Source organism: Podarcis cretensis, assembly GCF_951804945.1.
Source record: "Podarcis cretensis genome assembly, chromosome: 14".
Taxonomy (NCBI): Eukaryota; Metazoa; Chordata; class Lepidosauria; order Squamata; family Lacertidae; genus Podarcis; species Podarcis cretensis.
The window spans coordinates 48,618,169-48,638,216 of NC_137183.1; the positions used below are offsets into that span (position 1 = coordinate 48,618,169).

The 20,048-nt window shown below is 47.7% G+C and overlaps 1 protein-coding gene across 3 annotated transcripts in view; it reads left to right on the forward strand.

Moving 5' to 3' along the window:
• Positions 1 to 20,048, forward strand: part of CACNA1H (calcium voltage-gated channel subunit alpha1 H) — a 382,159-nt gene that overhangs the window by 195,529 nt on the left and 166,582 nt on the right. For all 3 annotated transcript variants that reach the window (XM_079953635.1, XM_079953637.1, XM_079953636.1), the window contains exons 3-5: positions 6,042 to 6,154; positions 10,055 to 10,188; positions 15,225 to 15,322. In XM_079953635.1, coding sequence (XP_079809761.1) covers positions 6,042 to 6,154; positions 10,055 to 10,188; positions 15,225 to 15,322 — 345 coding nt within the window. The remainder of the gene's footprint in view (positions 1 to 6,041; positions 6,155 to 10,054; positions 10,189 to 15,224; positions 15,323 to 20,048) is intronic.

Sequence of the window (20,048 nt, forward strand, 5' to 3'; positions counted from 1 at the left end):
CCTCCGCCCCTGCCTTGGGTCCCCAGACATTGCAGTATCACAACTGCCATCACCTCCAGTCAGCTTGGCCAATGATCTGGGATGATGGGAGTTGTAATCCCAATAGCATCTAGTGTTCCGAGATCAAATAACACTGTCCTATAATAAAGGTAAAGGGACCCCTGACCATTACGTCCAGTCATGGCCGACTCTGGGGTTGCAGTGCTCATCTCGCTTTATTGCTGAGGGAGCTGGCGTACAGCTAAGCCACTTCTGGCAAACCGGAGCAGCGCACAGAAACGCCGTTTACCTTCCCACCGGAGCAGTACCAATTTATCTACTTGCACTTTGACGTGCTTTTGAACTGCTAGGTGGGCAGGAGCAGGGACCGAGCAACGGGAGCTCACCCCATTGCGGGGATTCGAACCGCCGACCTTCTGATCAGCAAGTCCTAGGCTCTGTGGTTTAACCCACAGTCCTGCCATATGATGCCCCAAATCTTTCTGATGCAGCGCATATGGAAGGCATTGAGGCATCGCTCCTGGTGGGTATAAGTTGCCCATGACTCACTTCCATAAAGCAGCAGACTCAACAAAAAGCCCAGTAGACCTTTATTTTGGTACTGGTTGTTAGCATCACATTCTCCCAACCCTTTTGGAGAGGCAAGCAATTGCCATAGCTGCCTTGCCAATACATTTCTCCAGCTCAGTGTCGGTGGAAAGGTTCACATCTTTGTTGTTGTTTAGTTGTTTAGTCGTGTCCGACTCTTCGTGACCCCATGGACCAGAGCACGCCAGGCACTCCTGTCTTCCACTGCCTCCTGCAGTTTGGTCAAACTCATGCTGGTAGCTTCGAGAACACTGTCCAACCATCTCGTCCTCTGTGGTCCCCTTCTCCTTGTGCCCTCCATCTTTCCCAGCATCAGGGTCTTTTCCAGGGAGTCTTCTCTTCTCATGAGGTGGCCAAAGTACTGGAGCCTCAGCTTCAGGATCTGTCCTTCCAGTGAGCACTCAGGGCTGATTTCCTTCAGAATGGATAGGTTTGATCTTCTTGCACTCCATGGGACTCTTTTTTTAAAAAAAAATAATATTTATTACCTTTTCCAACAGTTTAAACACTACAAAGAAACGCCATTTACCTTCCCGACGGAGTGGTACCTATTTATCTATTTGCACTGTGTGCTTTCGAAGTGCTAGGTTGGCAGGAGCAGGGACCGAGCAACGGGAGCTCACCCCATTGCAGGGATTCGAACCGCCGACCTTCTGATCAGCAAGTCCTAGGCTCTGTGGCCCTAATAAGTCTTCTTTTCCACTCCTTGCCTCTGCTTCCAATCACAACAGAAAAACAGAGCCGGCACCTTCAGAATAACTTCCTCTCCTCCCCATTCAAGTCTGGCAGGGGGGAATGTTCGCCTGTGAGCCTCGCCAAAATCTATCAAGAAATAAAGCTGTTACTTCTGGGTCAGCCACCCACCCCCCGCCCTCCCCAATTCATTATTCCAGAGTGGCCCCTTGGCTGGACGCCAAAAATAACTGGAACTGTGAATCAGCTTGCACCATTCTTCATACAAACAAGTAAATCACCAATGCGGAGAATATTGTGGGATGAAAAGGAGTTGTTTATGGAAATGCAAAACCCTCCTCTCATCCAGGCTTTCCTCGTACACAACCTCCAGCTCGACAACAACTGTATTGCACAATTTGCACTGAGGTTCGTAGAGGTCAGCTCCCCCTTTCCATTTGTTAAACAAAACAGCTGGATGTAATTATTGAGTATTATTTTCATGGCAGAAAGGCTATCAATGGCTAATAGCCACGATGGCTATGCTTTGCTTCCACAGTCAAAGGCAGTCATGCTTCAGAGTTCTTCTTCTTCTTCTTCTTCTTCTTCTTCTTCTTCTTCTTCTTCTTTGGCAATCACTCATAGCTGAGTAAGATTGTCTTCCATAAATCCGGTTTTAACAGTGGGCCTGTAAGTGACTGTGGAGGCCAATTCTGGATCCATATGTCCTTCTACAGTGGGAATATAGATTTCCAGGCAGGAGTTGATCATGGTGAGGGTTTGCCAAGTGTGCCTTCCTCCTAGTATGTTTCTCCCTTTTGTCCTGAGTTTCTTCAAAGCCCATGACACCTTTGGTAAAGGCTGTTCTCCAACTGGAGCACTCGCAGGCTAGTGTTTCCCAGTTGTCAGTGTTTATACTACTTTTTTTTTTTTTTAGATTTGCCTTGAGAGAGTCTTTGAACCTCTTTTGTTGACCACCAGCAATATGCTTCCCATTTTTAAGTTTGGAATAGAGTATACCTGAAGAAGCGTCTCCACCCCCATCGTCCAACCTGGACACTGAGGTCCAGCACCGAGGGCCTTCTGGCAGTTCCCTCCCTGTGAGAAGTGAGGTTACAGGGAACCAGGCAGAGGGCCTTCTTGGTAGTGGTGCCCGCCCTGTGGAACGCCCTCCCATCAGATGTCAAGGAAATAAACAACTGTATGACATTTAGAAGACATCTGAAGGCAGCCCTGTTTAGGGAAGTTTTTAAAGACTGATGTTTTAATGTATTTTTAACCTTCTGTTGGAAGCCGCCCAGAGTGGCTGGGGAAACCCAGCCAGTTGGGCGGGGTAGAAATAATAAATTGTTGTTGTTGTTGTTGCTTTGGAAGACGATAATCAGGCATCCACACAACATGACCAGTCCAACGAAGTTAATGCTTTGACAATGGAGATCTTTGCTTCTTCCAGTGCACTGGCACTAGTTCACCAACTTCACTGGCTCCCGGTGGAGTACAGGGTCAGGTTTAAGGTGCTGGTTTTGACCTTTAAAGTCCTATGCGGCCTAGGACCCACGTACCTACAGGACCGCCTCTCCTGGTATGCCCCATAGAGGACCTTAAGGTCCATAAATGACAACATTTTGGAGGTCCCAAGTCGCAAGGTGGTTAGATTGGTCTCAACTAGGGCCGGGGCCTTTCCAGTACTGGCCCCAACTTGGTGGAACGCTCTGTCACAAGAGACTAGGGCCCTGTGGGACTTGACACCTTTACACAGGGCCTGTAAGATGGGGCTGTTCCGCTTGGCCTTTGGTTTGGACTCAGTCTGACCCTTATGTTTCCCTCCCCTTATGGTTTTGATCTATGGGCTACTTTTAAAATGAGGCTGCATTTAAAATTGCATTTTAACCTGTATTTTAAATTGGGGTTTTTTTTTTCCCCTATTATGTTTTTACTATAATTTTGCTGGTGTTAGCTGCCCTGAACCGGGGGAGGGGGGTATAAATAATAAAAATTATTATTATTATTACCTGTCTTCCCAAGTGAAGTGTACAGTTTTTCGGAGACACCATTGATGGAATCTTTTGAGGAGTTGGAGATGGTGTTTAAGTGGTCCACGTTTCACAAGCGTACCATAAGGACATTCGCAGGGAAACCAACATGCTTGTTTACAAAGCTATTGTACTACCAGCCTTCTTGTATGCTTGCTTCAGAGTACCTGATCTTGTGCTCAGATCCTGCTCCCTGGTTTCCCACAGGCATCTGGTTGGCCACCGTGAGAACAGGATGCTGGACCAGGTGGGCCATTGGCCTGATCCAGCAGCCTCTCTTTATGTTCTTAAGTGAGATAGATTGATCCTTTTTCAAACAACAGCCCTGTGCCAGGGCCTTGCGCCTATGTGTTTTCCATTCAAATTTATTTTTGTTGCAAGTGAGCGGAAGCAAGTTACTAGTCCACAAAGAATTACCGTACTTTTTGCTCTATAAGACTCACTTTTCCCCTCCTAAAAAGTAAGGGGAAATGTGTGTGCGTCTTGTGGAGTGAATGCAGGCTGCACAGCTATCCCAGAAGCCAGAACAGCAAGAGGGATAGCTGCTTTCGCTGTGCAGCGATCCCTCTTGTTGTTCTGGCTTCTGAGATTCAGAATATATATATATTTTTGTTTTTCTCCTCCAAAAACTAGGTATGTCTTATGGTCTGGTGTGTCTTATAGAGCAAAAAATACGGTACTTTCCTTGCAGCCATGTAGGAGAGCGAGTGGGAGAGCAAGCCGCAGCTCTTTTCAAGTTTTCCAGAGCTTCCCTTTTTCATTCCTTGCTGATGATGACCATTATTTGTTGCAGGTGACGGCATCTGATTAGATTAGATTTGTTATATTTCCATGCAACTTTTCATTCAAATGAATCCCAAAGTGTCTCATAGACACCCACTTTCCCCTCTGCCCCCCCCCCACCACTGGCCTATGGCCCTCAGGAGGTTGTCTAGAAGAAAATGTGGCCCTGGATCTGAAAAATGGTTCCTTAGCCCTGCTGTTGCCTATGAGGTCTGTCTTCCCTGCAAAACTCTGGTTTTTATAAAGCATTTCTCGAGTGGCAAGCGGTGTGTCTCTGCAAAAATGTGTTTCCTTGTAAACATTTCGCCGGAAGCTGATCTTGAAACGTCATTGGTTTTATCAGAACGAACCCATCCTGCTGCCTTTTCCCCTTTTTCCATCCCCTGCCATTGAAAATGGCATTTAATTCATCTGAATTCTTTGAAGAAAAAAATGTCCCTTAACCGGCACTCTTGCATTATTTAATGCAATGTTCCCTGTGGGGATTCCTCTTTAAGTCATTTTTCCTAATTTTCTATCCTGCTGTTGCTAGCACTTAGCATACAGGCTGGTTTTTATCCGCTGTTCCCCATTTTGTATTAGCAGAAGAATGGGGAAGTGGCTCATTCATAAAAATGCTAAACCTTCTACCAGCCTCCCACTCCATCCCACAATCATCAAATTAAGGAAGGTATGCGAAGGCTGATGAACCAGCTGTGCCACCTTCCTCCAACTCGCTTCCTACCCAACCCTCTCGAAAAAAGCAAAACAACGAGCTCTGTAAACAAAGTCACTTAGGTAACATAGAGTCCAGAGAGAAAATAAATCCTAGTAACACTTTACTTTAAAGTAAAGGTAAAGGGACCCCTGACCATTAGGTCCAGTCGCAGATGACTCATCTCGCTTTATTGGCCAAGGGAGCCAGCGTACAGCTTCCGGGTCATGTGGCCAGCATGACTAAGCCGCTTCTGGCGAACCAGAGCAGCGCACGGAAATGCTGTTTACCTTCCCTCCGGAGTGGTACCTATTTATCTACTTGCACTTTGATGTGCTTTTGACCTGCCAGGTTGGCAGGAGCAGGGACAGAGCAACGGGAGTTCACCCCGTTGCGGGGATTCGAACCACCGACCTTCTGATCGGCAAGTCCTAGGCTCTGTGGTTTAACCCACAGCGCCACCCGTGTCCAACACTTTACTGAGGAAACTGAATAAAAGCAGCATATAATTCGAAAAGAATGGAACAGAGAGGTTTTCTCTTTTTTTAAAAAAAAATATGTTCTGGCCTAGTACATAGCAGGGAAACATTCAACCAAACGTACAGAGGGAAAACTCCCTCAGCAGACATCACCCCACTTTGCCTGGTGCCTGTGGAGAAATTATATAATATAATAAAACTGGCACAACGTCTGAAGCACGAAGACTCCTTCAGAATTGAGTGACACAGTTTTATTATGTGCAGGGCTAAAGATGAAAATGGAGGATTCCCCTCACGTTGTACAACTTTTTGGTTAACTTAAACCATTTACCGCCTTCTATATGAATAGTAGACTAGGATAAGAACTTACGTTATTTGGTCATTATTTTGCATCTGTTGCCTAAACACCAGCTTCTAGGTTAGGGTGGGATGTTTCATTATTTATTGGCATGTTGTTGTGATGTGTTGAAACAATTTAATAAAGAACAGAAAAAGTGCAATGGCAACAAAGCCTGTCGCTCACATCTCAGTTCATGCCCAGTCAGGTCTGGGGGTGGTTATTCATCTCTGCAGGAGCCCCTGTCTCCTGGGAACATCAAATCCTCCTGCATCATCTTTCCTCCATCCCCCGCATGGTTGATTGTGGTTCTTTTGTTGTTCTTCTTCTTCTTAAGGCTGGGAGTGGGGCTGTTTGATATGCAAATGCCACCCACATCCCTCCTCTTTGTTTCCTGCTGCCACTTTCCTGTTGATAACTCAGCCCAAGTTGCCTTCCTTAACTCCTTGCGCCCACCTGGTTCGAGCACATCAGCATGCTGGTCATCCTCCTGAACTGTGTCACCCTCGGGATGTTTCAGCCTTGTCAAGATGACAAATGCAAGTCTGAGAGGTGCACCATTTTGGAGGTAAGAGAATATCATCTCTCTCTCTCTCTCTCTCTCTCTCTCTCTCTCTCTCTCTCTCTCTTTCTTTCCCGCAGTGCCCACTGGAACTGGTAGGGCAGAAAGCAGGGAGACTGCCAGTAGGTGGCGCTAGAGCCAATGACAGGCAGAGCCAATTGATTCTAACCTTGCCTCTATCCTCCTCCCAGCTGAGTTCTACAAAGGCAGCTCTGAGGTTTCCCACAAAGCATTCTGGAAGTTGCAGCTGGTTACGGGTGCTGAGAGTTGTTAGGAGACCTCACAGAGCTATGGTTCCCAGAGTTCCCTGGGAAGAGGGTGCCAGGCCAAAATGTTTTTACTTACCCAAACATGTGGTTTTTAATCGGGGGTGGATGGGTAGTTAGCTATGTCAGTGGTCTTTATTCGCTCATCCATGAAATTTGGTAAATCTTGTCCCTTTTGAATGAGTATATTGGCCCCCATTAATTGCTGCTTTTTTATTGAATGCCTTTGTTATTTTGTTTTTTTGCTGCATAAGTGGCTTTGCAGCACTTGAGTGCAAAAATGCAACTAATAAATATAATTGTTAATTGTAGTAATAGTGAGCTTATAGGTGCAGGGCAAAGCTGTGTGCCAAAACCTCACTGCCACCTCTTAACACCACCCGATGATAGACTCGTCTCTGTGTCTGCTGGAGGATTTTGGACACTTCCAAGATGTGTTTTGGACAAGTAACCTTAAGCCCATGACATTTCCTGCAGACCCCATTTTTCTATGATTTCGTACCACCACATCAGTAGTGACTGAGGTCTGCCCACCGACTGGTATGGAAGAAGTTGTGTCAAGGCTGTTGGCAGAAACCCGCCATCTCTTTGCTCGTAATGCAACGCCACATAACCACCCTCTGGGGAGCGTGTTGGGGCCTTGAGCTCATCTTCCATTGCTTATCCTGCAAGCTAATGACACCCTGGAGCTTGCAGGCTGAATCTTAGCCGCTAACTCCCATTCCTCCCGAATCCTGGCAATTATTCAGTTGACAGGGACCCCAGGGAAGACCTGGTTGGAGCTTTTCAGCACAGAGCAGAAACACCCTGGCGGCAATTGGGGTGAGCAAGCGCCCTCATAGCTATGGGCTTCCTCTGGTAGTTAATGCAATTGCCTTCAGGCCTGGCTCTGCAGAGTTCTGCTTTATGCAAACACATTTCGTAAGACAACCATACATCTCAAGGAAGCCTCTTCTGTTTAACCCAGCCGTTCCATTAAGACTATCCCATTAGAATCCCATTAGACTCCAGTTCGCTTTTGGCTGCAGGCCGGCCATTATTTATCTGCTTCTATTCCGTTTATGGATGCTGTGGGATTTAGGAGGATGGGTTTGTAAAAAAAATTCTGTGTTGGGGGTGTTAATGGGATCGCCTTCTAACAAGGCTTGGGTTTTCAGTTCCCACCCCCCACAAAAGAATAAGGTAAAGGTAAAGGGACCCCTGACCATTAGGTCCAGTCATGGCCACATGACCCGGAAAGCTGTCTGTGGACAAACACTGGCTCCCTCAGCCTGAAAGTGAGATGAGTGCTGCAACCCCAGTCGCCTTTAACTGGACTTAACCATCCAGGGGTCCAAAAGGTAAAGGTAAAGGTAAAGGGACCCCTGACCGTTAGGTCCAGTCGCAGACGACTCTGGGGTTGCAGCACTCATCTCGCTTTATTGGCTGAGGGAGCCAGAATACAGCTTCCGGGTCATGTGGCCAGCATGACTAAGCCACTTCTGGCGAACCAGAGCAGCGCACGGAAACGCCATTTACCTTCCCGCCGGAGCAGTACCTATTTATCTACTTGCACTTTGATGTGCTTTCGAACTGCTAGGTTGGCAGGAGCAGGGACCGAGCAATGGGAGCTCACCCCATCACAGGGATTCAAACCGCCGACCTTCTGATCAGCAAGCCCTAGGCTCTGTGGTTTAACCCACAGCGCCACCCGCATCCCTACAAAAGAATAAGAGCCTTCATAAATCAGAAAGAAGGTCCATCTAGGTTATAGCTGAGGAACCTCCATCCCGCTAGCCAGATTTCACCTGCCAAACCTCCCCATTGGCCCACAAAGCTATTTCCCCAAAGCTGCAGCCACATGGCCTCATACCTGATGTCATCGTGGCATCAGGTGTGCGGCAGGTAGAGCTGTACCTGCAAATGTTATCCGGGGAGCAGGGAGTTCCACCCCCCTTGGGTAGTATCTCCCCTGCCATATGTGGGGACGTCGCAAGGGGGGTTTAGGGGGTGCGGTCCACCCCAGGTGTCATTCCTGGAGGGGGGTGACAAAATCCCCTTGGACGGATCAGCGTGGCAGCACTCACACCCCCAGTGGGTAGATTTTCACAATTGGTGTGATCGTCGTTGCTAAAATCTGCCCCCTGATTGCGCAAATACGCCTAGCGATCAGCCTGGCACCCCCCAGCGGGCAGTGTTCGCATCCCTGGTGGGCAGTTTAATGAGATCGGCGGTTGGATTTTCACAATCAGCAAGCAGTGCTCGTACCCCAGGCTGGCAGTGCTGCACACCAGGAATATTTGCACAATCAGTGGGCAGGTTTTCATGACAGTGATTGCACCAATTGCGGAAATCCACTTACTGGGGATGCAAAACTCTGGCCGCCGATCGCATAAAGCTTATCAACTCTAGGGTACCCTTCCTTTAAAAAGTTCAACAACTCTGGGCAACGTTCCCCAAAATTGCAATGTTGGGGGTTTGACAAAAAAAAAAATTCACACCGGGTACCACCTGACCTTGCTATGCCTCTGGCCATATGACTCTCTAACCCTGATGTCAGATGATTGGCAGGTGGCGATTTCATCAGACCTACTGTTGTTCTATTAGAGTTGAAAACAGTCTTCATTTTGTTTAGTTTAAGTTAATGGTATATTAGTGGCAATAATAAAAACAGGAGAATCATTTCCCTCCGTAGTTATTTGCTCAATAAGTTCTTTGCTGATATTTGCAATTGCATAAAAGTTTTGTCTTCTCCTTTCCCCCCTTCTCAGATAAAACCAATCTATATTTTTTTTGTTCTTTTGGGTTGGGTTGCAACACTAGGAAACACCCAGCTCCCCCCCCCCCCCCCAAAAAGCAGCCTCTGGAATTATTGCCAGATTCCGAATTTCTGTGAAATTGTCTTTGCTCCCTGGGAACAGACACTCCTTATTTACAAAACCATGTGGCACTCCTCCAAAACTACTCAGTTCCAACATGGGAATGTTCTTTTTTATCTTCACCAGATATGAAAGTATTTCTTCACCTATTTTGCTTTTCAGTAACATTTATATTAGGGACGCAGGTGGCACTGTGGGTTAAACCACAGAGCCTAGGACTTGCCGATCAGAAGGTCGGTGGTTCGAATCCCCGCGACGGGGTGAGCTCCCATTGCTCAGTCCCAGCTCCTGCCCACCTAGCAGTTCGAAAGCATGTCAAAGTGCAAGTAGATAAATAGGTACCGCTCTGGCGGGAAGGTAAATGGCATTTCCGTGCGCTGCTCTGGTTCGCCAGAAGCGGCTTAGTCATGCTGGCCACATGACCCGAAAGCTGTATGCCGGCTCTCTCGGCCAATAAAGCGAGATGAGCGCCACAACCCCAAGTCAGCCACGACTAGACCTAATGGTCAGGGGTCCTTTTTAACATTTATATTGCACCTTTCCTCAAAGGAACTTGTAGTGGCATGCATAGTTCTCCTCCCCCCCTTTCCATTTTATGCTCACAACAACCCTGCGAAGTAGGCCAGTCTGTGTGACACTCTGACTGGCTCCCAAGGGAAGATTTGAACCCCAGTCTCTCCCAGATGCTAGTCCAGCACTCGATTTGCTACACCAAATGACAGAGATGCACTATGGGACTAATAGTGACTTCTTATTGTTTTCCTCTTTCTTTTCCACTCCAGGCATTTGATCATTTCATCTTTGCCTTCTTTGCTGTGGAGATGGTCATCAAAATGATAGCTCTGGGAATCTTCGGGCAGAAGTGTTACCTAGGAGACACGTGGAATCGCCTGGACTTCTTTATCGTAATTGCGGGGTCAGTAGACAAATTGCTCATCAATCAGTGTTGTGGGCTGGAAGAGAAAGTGGTATAAAACTTGTATCTATAGGAGGGGGGCATGATTTAAAAGCCCATCAATTTTGCTTGCTTGTCTCAGGGCCTAAGCAGAAATTACTTTAACCGGGTAGCAGGATTCTGCTTCTGTTGCGAGTGTTTCTGTGTACTTCCGGCTGATGCAATGCACAGCTATATTCTCTGCTGTTTTCTGAAACCCTGGAGAGTGACTGGCAGCCAGAGTATAAGGCAACTGCCTATGTTCCTGAGGATCCGCCCTGCTTTAAGTCCTATAGTTTCTGAGAAAGGGTGGCAAATATTAAAAATGAGTCAAGCGCTCTCTTAATCACTGCACCACACTGGTTCAAAGATCTAAAACATTTGAGCATCCAAATTAAAATGTCTATTTGTTTGTTTATTTTTAAGCATCCACAAAGCTCAGACAACTATGGGATGAAATGATTGGCATGTTTTTCCTGTCCTTTTTAAGTTTTACTCTCTGCCGCCCCCGCCGCCCTGTCCTCTAAAACGTCAGTCACCCCCTTGATAATGGAGCTATTTTAGTCCCCAGAGGGATAAGGAAGTGAGTGTAGAATGTGCAGGACCCAATTTTACCCTTTTGGTGTCCTCGAGTCAGTTAATAGAGCGACGAGTGCTTGTGGTATCAGGCAAAAGGCTGCAGTAACCAGGGCAGTTCTGATGCAAACAGAGGCTCAAACTGGCGTGAAAGGACAGAACTGGATATTTTCTGCCCAGCACCTCTGTGTGGAGTAGACAGCTAAGTGTCCACCGTAACAGGCAGCCTTATCAGATAAACTTCCTCTGACTTTGATCATCGGGATGGCTAAAAGCAGGCAGCATGTTCGCCCAGCCTGGTATCAAAGGTCATATCTGTATATCCTTCATTTTCTAGACAGCTTTTAATTAAATCTCTGTGCTGCCCTTCCTCCCGTAAGAACATAAGAAGAGCCTGCTGGGTTAGGCCAAGGGCCCATCTGGTCCAGCACAATGGTCAAAAATATGCCCCTCTGCAAAGGCCACAAGCAAGATCCAAGCAGAAGATTGCTCTCCCCTACTATGGTTTCCGGGACGCGGGTGGCGCTGTAGGTCTAGGCTGTGGGTCTAAGCACAGAGCCTAGGGCTTGCTGATCAGAAGATCAGCAGTTCGAATCCCCGCAACAGGGTGAGCTTGGTCCCTGCTCCTGCCAACCTAGCAGTTCGAAAGCACATCAAAGTGCAAGTAGATAAATAGGCACCATTCTGACGGGAAGGTAAATGGCGTTTCCGTGTGCTGCTCTGGTTCGCCAGAGGCGCTTAGTCATGCTGGCCACATGACCCGGAAGCTGGACTCTGGCTCCCTCAGCCAGTAAAGCGAGATGAGCACTGCAACCCCAGAGTCGGTCATGACTGGACCTAATGGTCAGGGGTCCCTTTACCTTTACCTTTACCTTTACTATGGTTTCCAACAACGGATATTTAAAAGCCTTACTGCCTCTTAGTGGTCAAGAGTGACATAGTGGTTAAGAGTGGTGGACTCCTAATCTGGTGAACTAGGTTCACTTCCCCGCTCCTCCACATGCAGCTGCTGGGTGACCTTGGGCTAGTCACACTTCTCTGAAGTCTCTCAGCCCCACTCACCTCACAGAGTGTTTGTTGTGGGGGAGGAAGGGAAAGGAGATTGTTAGCCACTTTGAGACTCCTTAGGGTAGTGATAAAGTTGGATATCAAATCCAAACTCCTCCTCCTCTTCTTCTTCTTCTTCTTAACAGCAGAGACAGACCACGGACCTTTTGGCTAGAAGCCATCAATATCCCTCTCCTCCATGAATTTGTCTAATCCTCTTTAAAGCCATTAAGTTGGTGGTCACTGCTGCCTTCTGTGGGAGAGAGTTCCATAGTTTAACTATGTGCAGAGTGAAGAAGCACTGTCCTTTGTATAATAATAATAATAATAATTTTTTATTTACCACCCATCTGATTGAGTTTCCCCAGCCACTCCGGGCGGCTCCCTGAAAAAGATTAGAAACACAATAAAGCATCAAACATCCATTATATAGGTATTTCCCATGCTCCTTAGAAAAAAAGTGGGGAGACTTTTTGCAGCTTGGGGGCCATATTCCCTTCAAGTGGGGGGCCACACTCCTGTGATGTGCAGGGCCAGAAGTGAAAGCGAGCAGAGGAACAAGTGATTACCTTTGTACGGCGGGCAGGTTTCTGCTTACGCACTCAGCTCTGGGTCCAACAAGAGACTTTCTCAGAGTTCAGGAACACATTCCAGCCAAGCAACAATACAGAGCTGGTGAGGGATGGGGCCTGACGAGAGGGGGGGTTAGCTAGGGGTGGGAACAGTCCAGAGAGCCAGAGGCAAAGGCCTAGATAGGGTTGCCGGGCCAGGAGCATCGCAGACCCAGAGATTTCAGAACCCAAACCCAAGACCCCAGGATGGCTTTAGGCATTGTCTGTGCTCCCTGAGACCACTGAGCCCTGGAGATGGAGGTTAATTGGGAGAGAGGCAGAAGCATAGGAGCTAATTCCTAGGTTCTGAGGTCCCCCAGTAAAATATTGTAGTGGGCTGGGGGCCCCAAAGTTTATAGGCATTGCCATTCAAATGTTGGGTGCATGCCACTTTTTGTAATTGACTATGTGGGGGAAGGGCCCCCCGAATATATTTTTTCAATTTGGGATGCTGGGTGGAAGACAGACCTCATCCCCCATCCCCAAGAGTGTTTTGCGGTAATTTGCAGACAGTTCTTGAGAAGCTGAAGCTTGCAAGCTGCATGCACAATCTCCTCAATAATAATCATAATCATTCAGCATATTATTATTAAGGGATTCCCACCCACCTGGAGATTCAAGCACACACACATCCTCTCACATGGTGGGGGCCAGGAAAACCTAGAGGCTTTAGGTCAGACCTGGAGGTTCTGGCAGCCCCAGGGCTAGATGGCTGAATTTCGCCCCCAAGCCTGAGGCTCCACACTTCCGCATGAAAGGGCTCTCTCAGCATGGACAAATAAAAAGATGATAAACAGATAAATAGCTGCATCCATTTACGGTGGAAGCTGTAATAAACTGGGACTGTCGCCAGGCAGCTCTTCGGGATCCTACTATGTTTGCACAATGGTTTTAGACAATAGCTTGTATTATTCCTGGAAAACCGGCTCGGTTCACACACCTGGCTCTTGGCTCCTGGCCTGTTCGCTCCAACTGGCAGGTGGAAATTGGTGTTTGCAATATATATTTCCTTGCTAGGTGGCCCTTGAATCCACTCCAGTTGTTTCTCTCGTGTTCTGCAGCGTGGCAGCGACAAAATAAATCCCAGGCGCTTGGTTTCAAAACGCTGAATGCAGATGTGGCAGGATTATCCGGAAAGCATATTACGCCATCGCATGGAAGCCAAAAAGCCCTGGAAAACACCCCACAAGACCTGTGATTCCATTCCAGAGAATGCTTTCTTTGGTATATATCCCCACTGCTAGAAAACGGGCAGAAATTGCTACTGATGAATGCATTTTTTCCTCAGGCCATATTCTGATCCTAAGAACATATATGGTTCTTCTCTTCCCCATTTTATCCTCACAACCACCTCATGATGTTGGTTAAGCCAGGAGAGGCAGTGACTGGTCCAAAAGGTCACATCCAGTGGACCTCATGGCCAAGAGGGGAATTTGAACCCTGATCTCCTGGGACCTACTCCAACACTCTTAACCACTGCACCATGCTTGAAAGGTGATTGAGGGTGATGTGAGTGTGTTTTTCTTTCCATGAAACATTTCTGCAGCCTCCCCAGGTGCCTTAACTGAAATGCTTCATCGGAGGAGTTACTGTATGGCATCATCCTCTGAGCTTTCAATTGACAAATTAAACTATTTCCACATAAATCATCATAAGATCTAAAATAAAGGAACAAAAAATAACAACGCCAACAGCAACAACACCTCTCCCCCCCCCCAAAAAAAACCCAGCCCAAGAGTCTGTTCAGCAGCCTCAGCTTTTGTAGCTGGAGTCAGTCCAGGCTCCGCCCTCCCAAACCAGGCCTGCAGGGCAGACAGCAGATCTTCCAGGACTCACAGCCAAGTGAATGGAACTACATGGGCCTTTACTAATCTAATTGTCAGCTTCCCCTTGACACCAAGAGAGGATCAAGTTGTGTTTTGTTTTTCATCTAATTTCCATCTAGGTCTTAATGATATTTTATTGAATGTAGCCAAGCGTTTATGCAGAGATGGGTGCTTACTTAGAATTAAGTGCCCATTGTGTCCAATGGAACTTCTTCTGTTACAAGGAAGCATCCATTTTCGCAGTGGTTCTCAACCTGTGGGTCCCCAGATGTTGTTGGACTACAACTCCCATCATCCCTGAGCTCTGGCCTTGCTAGCTAGGGGTGATGGGAGTTAGAATCATAGAATCATAGAGTTGGAAGAGACCACAAGGGCCATCGAGTCCAACCCCCTGCCAAGCAGGAAACACCATCAGAGCACTCCTGACATATGGTTGTCAAGCCTCTGCTTAAAGACCTCCAAAGAAAGAGACTCCACCACACTCCTTGGCAGCAAATTCCACTGTCGAACAGCTCTTACTGTCAGGAAGTTCTTCCTAATGTTTAGGTGGAATCTTCTTTCTTGTAGTTTGGAACCATTGCTCCGTGTCCGCTTCTCTGGAGCAGCAGAAAACAACCTTTCTCCCTCCTCTATGTGACATCCTTTTATATATTTGAACATGGCTATCATATCACCCTTAACCTCCTCGAACAGCTCTTACTGTCAGGAAGTTCTTCCTAATGTTTAGGTGGAATCTTCTTTCTTGTAGTTTGGAACCATTGCTCCGTGTCCGCTTCTCTGGAGCAGCAGAAAACAACCTTTCTCCCTCCTCTATGTGACATCCTTTTATATATTTGAACAGTTGTAGTTCAACAACATCTGGGGACCCACAGGTTGAGAAAGGCTGGTTTAGAGGATGTTTGAGAACTTCATTCTCACCTGTGTATCTCTCTCTGTGTGTGTCTCTCTTTCTCTCCAGCATGATGGAATACTCCTTGGATGGACACAACGTCAGCTTATCTGCCATCCGTACTGTCCGTGTACTCAGGCCTTTACGAGCCATTAACAGGGTGCCAAGTAAGTCCATTGAGCCATTAGCGTCACTTTCTCCCACCCCCACCCCCACCCCCCGCTCTCCAGTGAGATGAAGAAAATTAACATCAGGATCCAAGTCTTCTAACTGGGTCTCTCTTTTCCCTTGTTCCTTGACCACTTGGCTGATGGCAAAACAAAAATTAAGAATGCAAGCAGAGCCCTGCTGGGTGAGGCCAGCGGTCCATAAGATCCAGTATTCCTGTTCTCACAGTGGTGACACCCACATGCAGGAACTGGCACAAGAGCAGTGCTCTCGCCCTTTGTGATTCCCAGAAACTGGTCTATACAGGCACGCTGCTTCCCAAAGTGGAGGCGAAACATAGCCATTTGGGCTAGCAGCCCTTGATAGCCTTCTCTGCCACGAACTCCCCAAATCTTTTAAAGACTTCCCATTTTGGTGTCCGTTGCTGCCTCCCGTGGCAAGGAGTTCCAAAGCTCAACTACACTCAGTGACTTTTGTCTGTCCTGAATCTTCAGGCGTTAATAGAATCATAGAGTTGGAAGGGATCTCAAGAATCACCTAGTCCCATCCCCAGCAATGCAGGAATCACCTTAATTGGATGTCCCCAAATCCCAGTGTTATGAGAGAGGGAGAGAAACCATCTCCCTGTCCATTTTCTGCACCCTGTGACTTATTTAAACACCTCTGTCACATCCTCCCCTTACAAGCAAGCAAAATGTACCTATGGGACCCTCATACCTACGGGACCGCCTCTGCCAGTATGCCCCACAGAGGGCCTTAAGGTCCATAAATAGCAGGTGGCGCTGTGGGTTAAAGCCTCAGCGCCTAGGGCTTGCCGATCGAAAGGTCGGCGGTTCGAATCCCTGCGGCGGGGTGCGCTCCCGCTGCTCGGTCCCAGCGCCTGCCAACCTAGCAGTTCGAAAGCACCTCCGGGTGCAAGTAGATAAATAGGGACCGCTTACCAGCGGGAAGGTAAACGGCGTTTCCGTGTGCGGCTCTGGCTCTGGCCAGAGCAGCGATGTCACGCTGGCCACGTGACCCGGAAGTGTCTCCGGACAGCGCTGGCCCCTGGCCTCTTAAGTGAGATGGGCGCACAACCCCAGAGTCTGTCAAGACTGGCCCGTACGGGCAGGGGTACCTTTACCTTTACTAGAGGTCCCAGGGCCTAAGGAAGTCAGATTAGCCTCATCCAGAGCCAGGGCCTTTTCAACACTGGCTCCGGCCTGGTGGAACACTCTGTCTCATGAGACCAGGGCCCTGCAGGATCAGATTTCTTTCCGTGGGGCCTGTAAGACAGAGTTGTTCTGCCTGGCCTTCGACTTGGAATCAATTTGATTCCCTTCCCCTCTTCTTTTTTCCTTTCTCCTCCTGTGATGGAATTCCTATTTGGGGACTTCCCTGGCTTTTTTCTGGCCCATGTAGGACCACTCTGGATAGTTAGCGTTTTCATCCCCCAAAAAAGTTTTTTATTTGAGTTTCCATTGAAATGAGGCTGTATTTTAATGTTTTAATGTTTTAATGTTGTATTTTAATCTTGTTTTTAAGTTGTATTTCAATCAATTTGTTTTTATATTGGGTGTTAGCCGCCCTGAGCCCGGTCTTGACTGGGGAGGGTGGGGTATAAATAAAAAAATTATTATTATTGTTATTATTATTTAAATAGGTAATTGCATCGAGTGGGCAGTTGTTTTAACATTACTTTTGTACTGCTTTAAATGTTTTTATATTGCTTTACGCTGCCCTGATATTGTATGAGAGTAGCCTTTGATACCATCGACCATTACATCTTTCTGGACCATCTAGAAGGGCTGGGAACTGGGGGCACCGTTATACAGTGGTTCCGCTCCTTCCTCCTGGGCCGTGTCCAGAAAGTGGTGTTGGGGGATGAGTGTTCAGACCCCTGGGCTCTCACTTGTGGGGTGTCTCAGGGTTCCGTCCTCTCCCACATGCTTTTTAACATCTACATGAAGCCACTGGGAGAGATCATCAAGGAGTGGGTGTTCTTTGGTATGCAGATGATACCCAGCTCTACCTCTCTTTCATATCGGAACCAGTGAAGGCGGTGAAGGTCCTGTGTGAGTGTCTGGAGGCGGTTGGAGGATGGATGGCGGCTAACAGATTGAGGTTGAATCCATATTGTGAGCCAGGTTGCACAGTGTTGTCTACCCCAGATTCAGGTTGAATCCTGACAAGACAGACGTACTGCTCTTGAGGGACAGGGGTGGGCAGGTATGGATGACTCCCTGGTCCTGAATGGGGTAACTATGCCTCTGAAGGACCAGGTGCGCAGCCTGGAAGTCATTTTGGACTTACAGCTGTCCATGGAGGTTCAGGTCAGTTCTGCATCAAGGGTGGGTTAGGTTGAGACAATCATAGAATCATAGAGTTGGAAGGGACCACAAGGGCCATCGAGTCCAACCCCCTGCCAAGCAGGAAACACCATCAGAGCACTCCTGACATATGGTTGTCAAGCCTCTGCTTAAAGACCTCCAAAGAAGGAGACTCCACCATACTCCTTGGCAGCAAATTCCACTGTTGAACAGCTCTTACTGTCAGGAAGTTCTTCCTAATGTTTAGGTGGAATCTTTTTTCTTGTAGTTTGGAACCATTGCTCCGTGTCCGCTTCTCTGGAGCAGCAGAAAACAACCTTTCTCCCTCCTCTATGTGACATCCTTTTATATATTTGAACATGGCTATCATATCACCCCTTAACCTCCTCTTCTCCAGGCTAAACATGCCCAGCTCCCTTAGCCGTTCCTCATAAGGCATCGTTTCCAGGCCTTTGACCATTTTGGTTGCCCTCCTCTGGACACGTTCCAGTTTGTCAGTGTCCTTCTTGACAAGAGTGGCAGACTTCAAAGTCACCCACTGGTCTTCATCGCAGAATGGGGATAACTGCTTCATGGTATTGTAGTGTTTCTTCCAACTTGGTGCCCTCCAGACCCCACATCCTTGACCATTGACCACACTGGTTGGGGCTGATGGGAGATGCAATCCAGTGCCACCTGGAGGGCACCAGCTTGGGGAATGCTGCTATACTGTCTTAATCATAGGGGTGAGACTTCTTAAATCTAGCAGCTAAAGAGTGGGTGATTTGCGCCAGCCTTCCCCAAGCCAGTGCCCCCTCCCCAGGTGTCACTGGACTACAAGTCACATCATTCCTGGTCATTGGACATGCTCACTGGGAGTTGTAGTCCAGCAATATTTGGAGGGCACCAGGCTGGCCAAAGCTGGTCTGTGTTAATAAGAGGGGGGGAATGAGTGGATGTAGGAAACTTTGGATGGTTTTTAGACCTCTCTGCAGACTAAATGTTGCATTATGGGGGGGTTGGACTAGATGATTCCCTTCCAGCTCTACGATTCTAAAATTCAATTCTAGTCTGCTTGCTGGCCCTGAATGGCACCTGGGTACTTTCTTCCAGCTTCCTTTATTTATTTCCTCCTTTGGGGCTTTTCTTTGAAGATGAGTGATGGGCTTAGGAAGGGAGCGTTGTCATAAACATGCACCTCAGCTATTTGTCTCCAGATTAACATTGGGGGAATTTTTTTAGCAACCTTAATATTTGTTTCTCGCTGTTATGTATTATTCTTCTGCAGGGGACAAGGCCGTGGGAGTGAGGGAGAGAGACAGCCCCCAGTAAAAACTAAAAATACTAAAAAGCATCTTAAGAACATGAATAGCTGCCTTAGAGCAGCCCAGGCTATAGGTCAGTCCTACTCAGAGTAGATCCATTGAATATAATGGACATGATGTAGGGTTGTCATGTTTTGAAAAGCAAAACAAGAGAACACATTTGCCGGCTTCTACTTTTAACTATGGACTCTACCCATGAAAAGGAGGGCGTGTCCTGGGAAAAGAGGACATATGGCAACCCTACGAGGGCTTACCCAAGTCTTTGTGTGTCAATGCAAGCACCTTGAATTTGACTTGGAAGCACCAGCACAGGCCTCAGATAACTGGTGTAAGTTGTGCCCACCAGGGTCTGCATTCTGCAGACATTGCAGCTTCTGAACAGTCTTCAAGGGCAGCCCCACATAGAGTGCATTACAGTAGCCATGCGCACAGCGGTGGGCACTCACCCACACCATTGGAGCTTGTACAGTGGTGCCCCGCAAGACGAATGCCTCGCAAGATGAAAAACTCGCTGGACGAAAGAGTTTTCCGTTTTTTGAGGTGCTTCGCAAGACGAATTTCCCTATGGGCTTGCTTCGCAAGACGAAACGTCTTGCGAGTTCTTGCGAGTTTGTTTCCTTTTTCTTAAAGCCGCTAAGCCGTTAATAGCCGCTAAGCCGCTAATAGCCGTGCTTCGCAAGATGAAAAAACTGCAAGGCGAAGAGACTTGCGGAACGGATTAATTTCGTCTTGCGAGGCACCACTGTATATCTGCAGCTTTCAGCATTCCTGCGTTCCCAAGGCTATTGCCAGCTCAGCCTCTGTGTTTGCAGGGAAACATTGACGCGGCAGTGGGGGCATCAACGGCAAAGGCAAACCAAACAGGGTCTGTCTGCTCTCGGTGATTTGAGTGGGCCTTAAGCCCCTTCCATGATTCGCTTCAGCTACGTCTGTCTTCAATCCAATTTGGAAGATAAGCCCACCAGTTGAATTCATTTCCTGGTAGCGATGACACGCTGCTGTGTGATCCTTTCCCGATATGCTAATATCTTCTCTGAGCTCTTTTATCGCTTTTTGGTGGAAACCTTCATCTGCCGAGAGCTCGTGTAATTGCAGAAAAATAATCAGGTGCC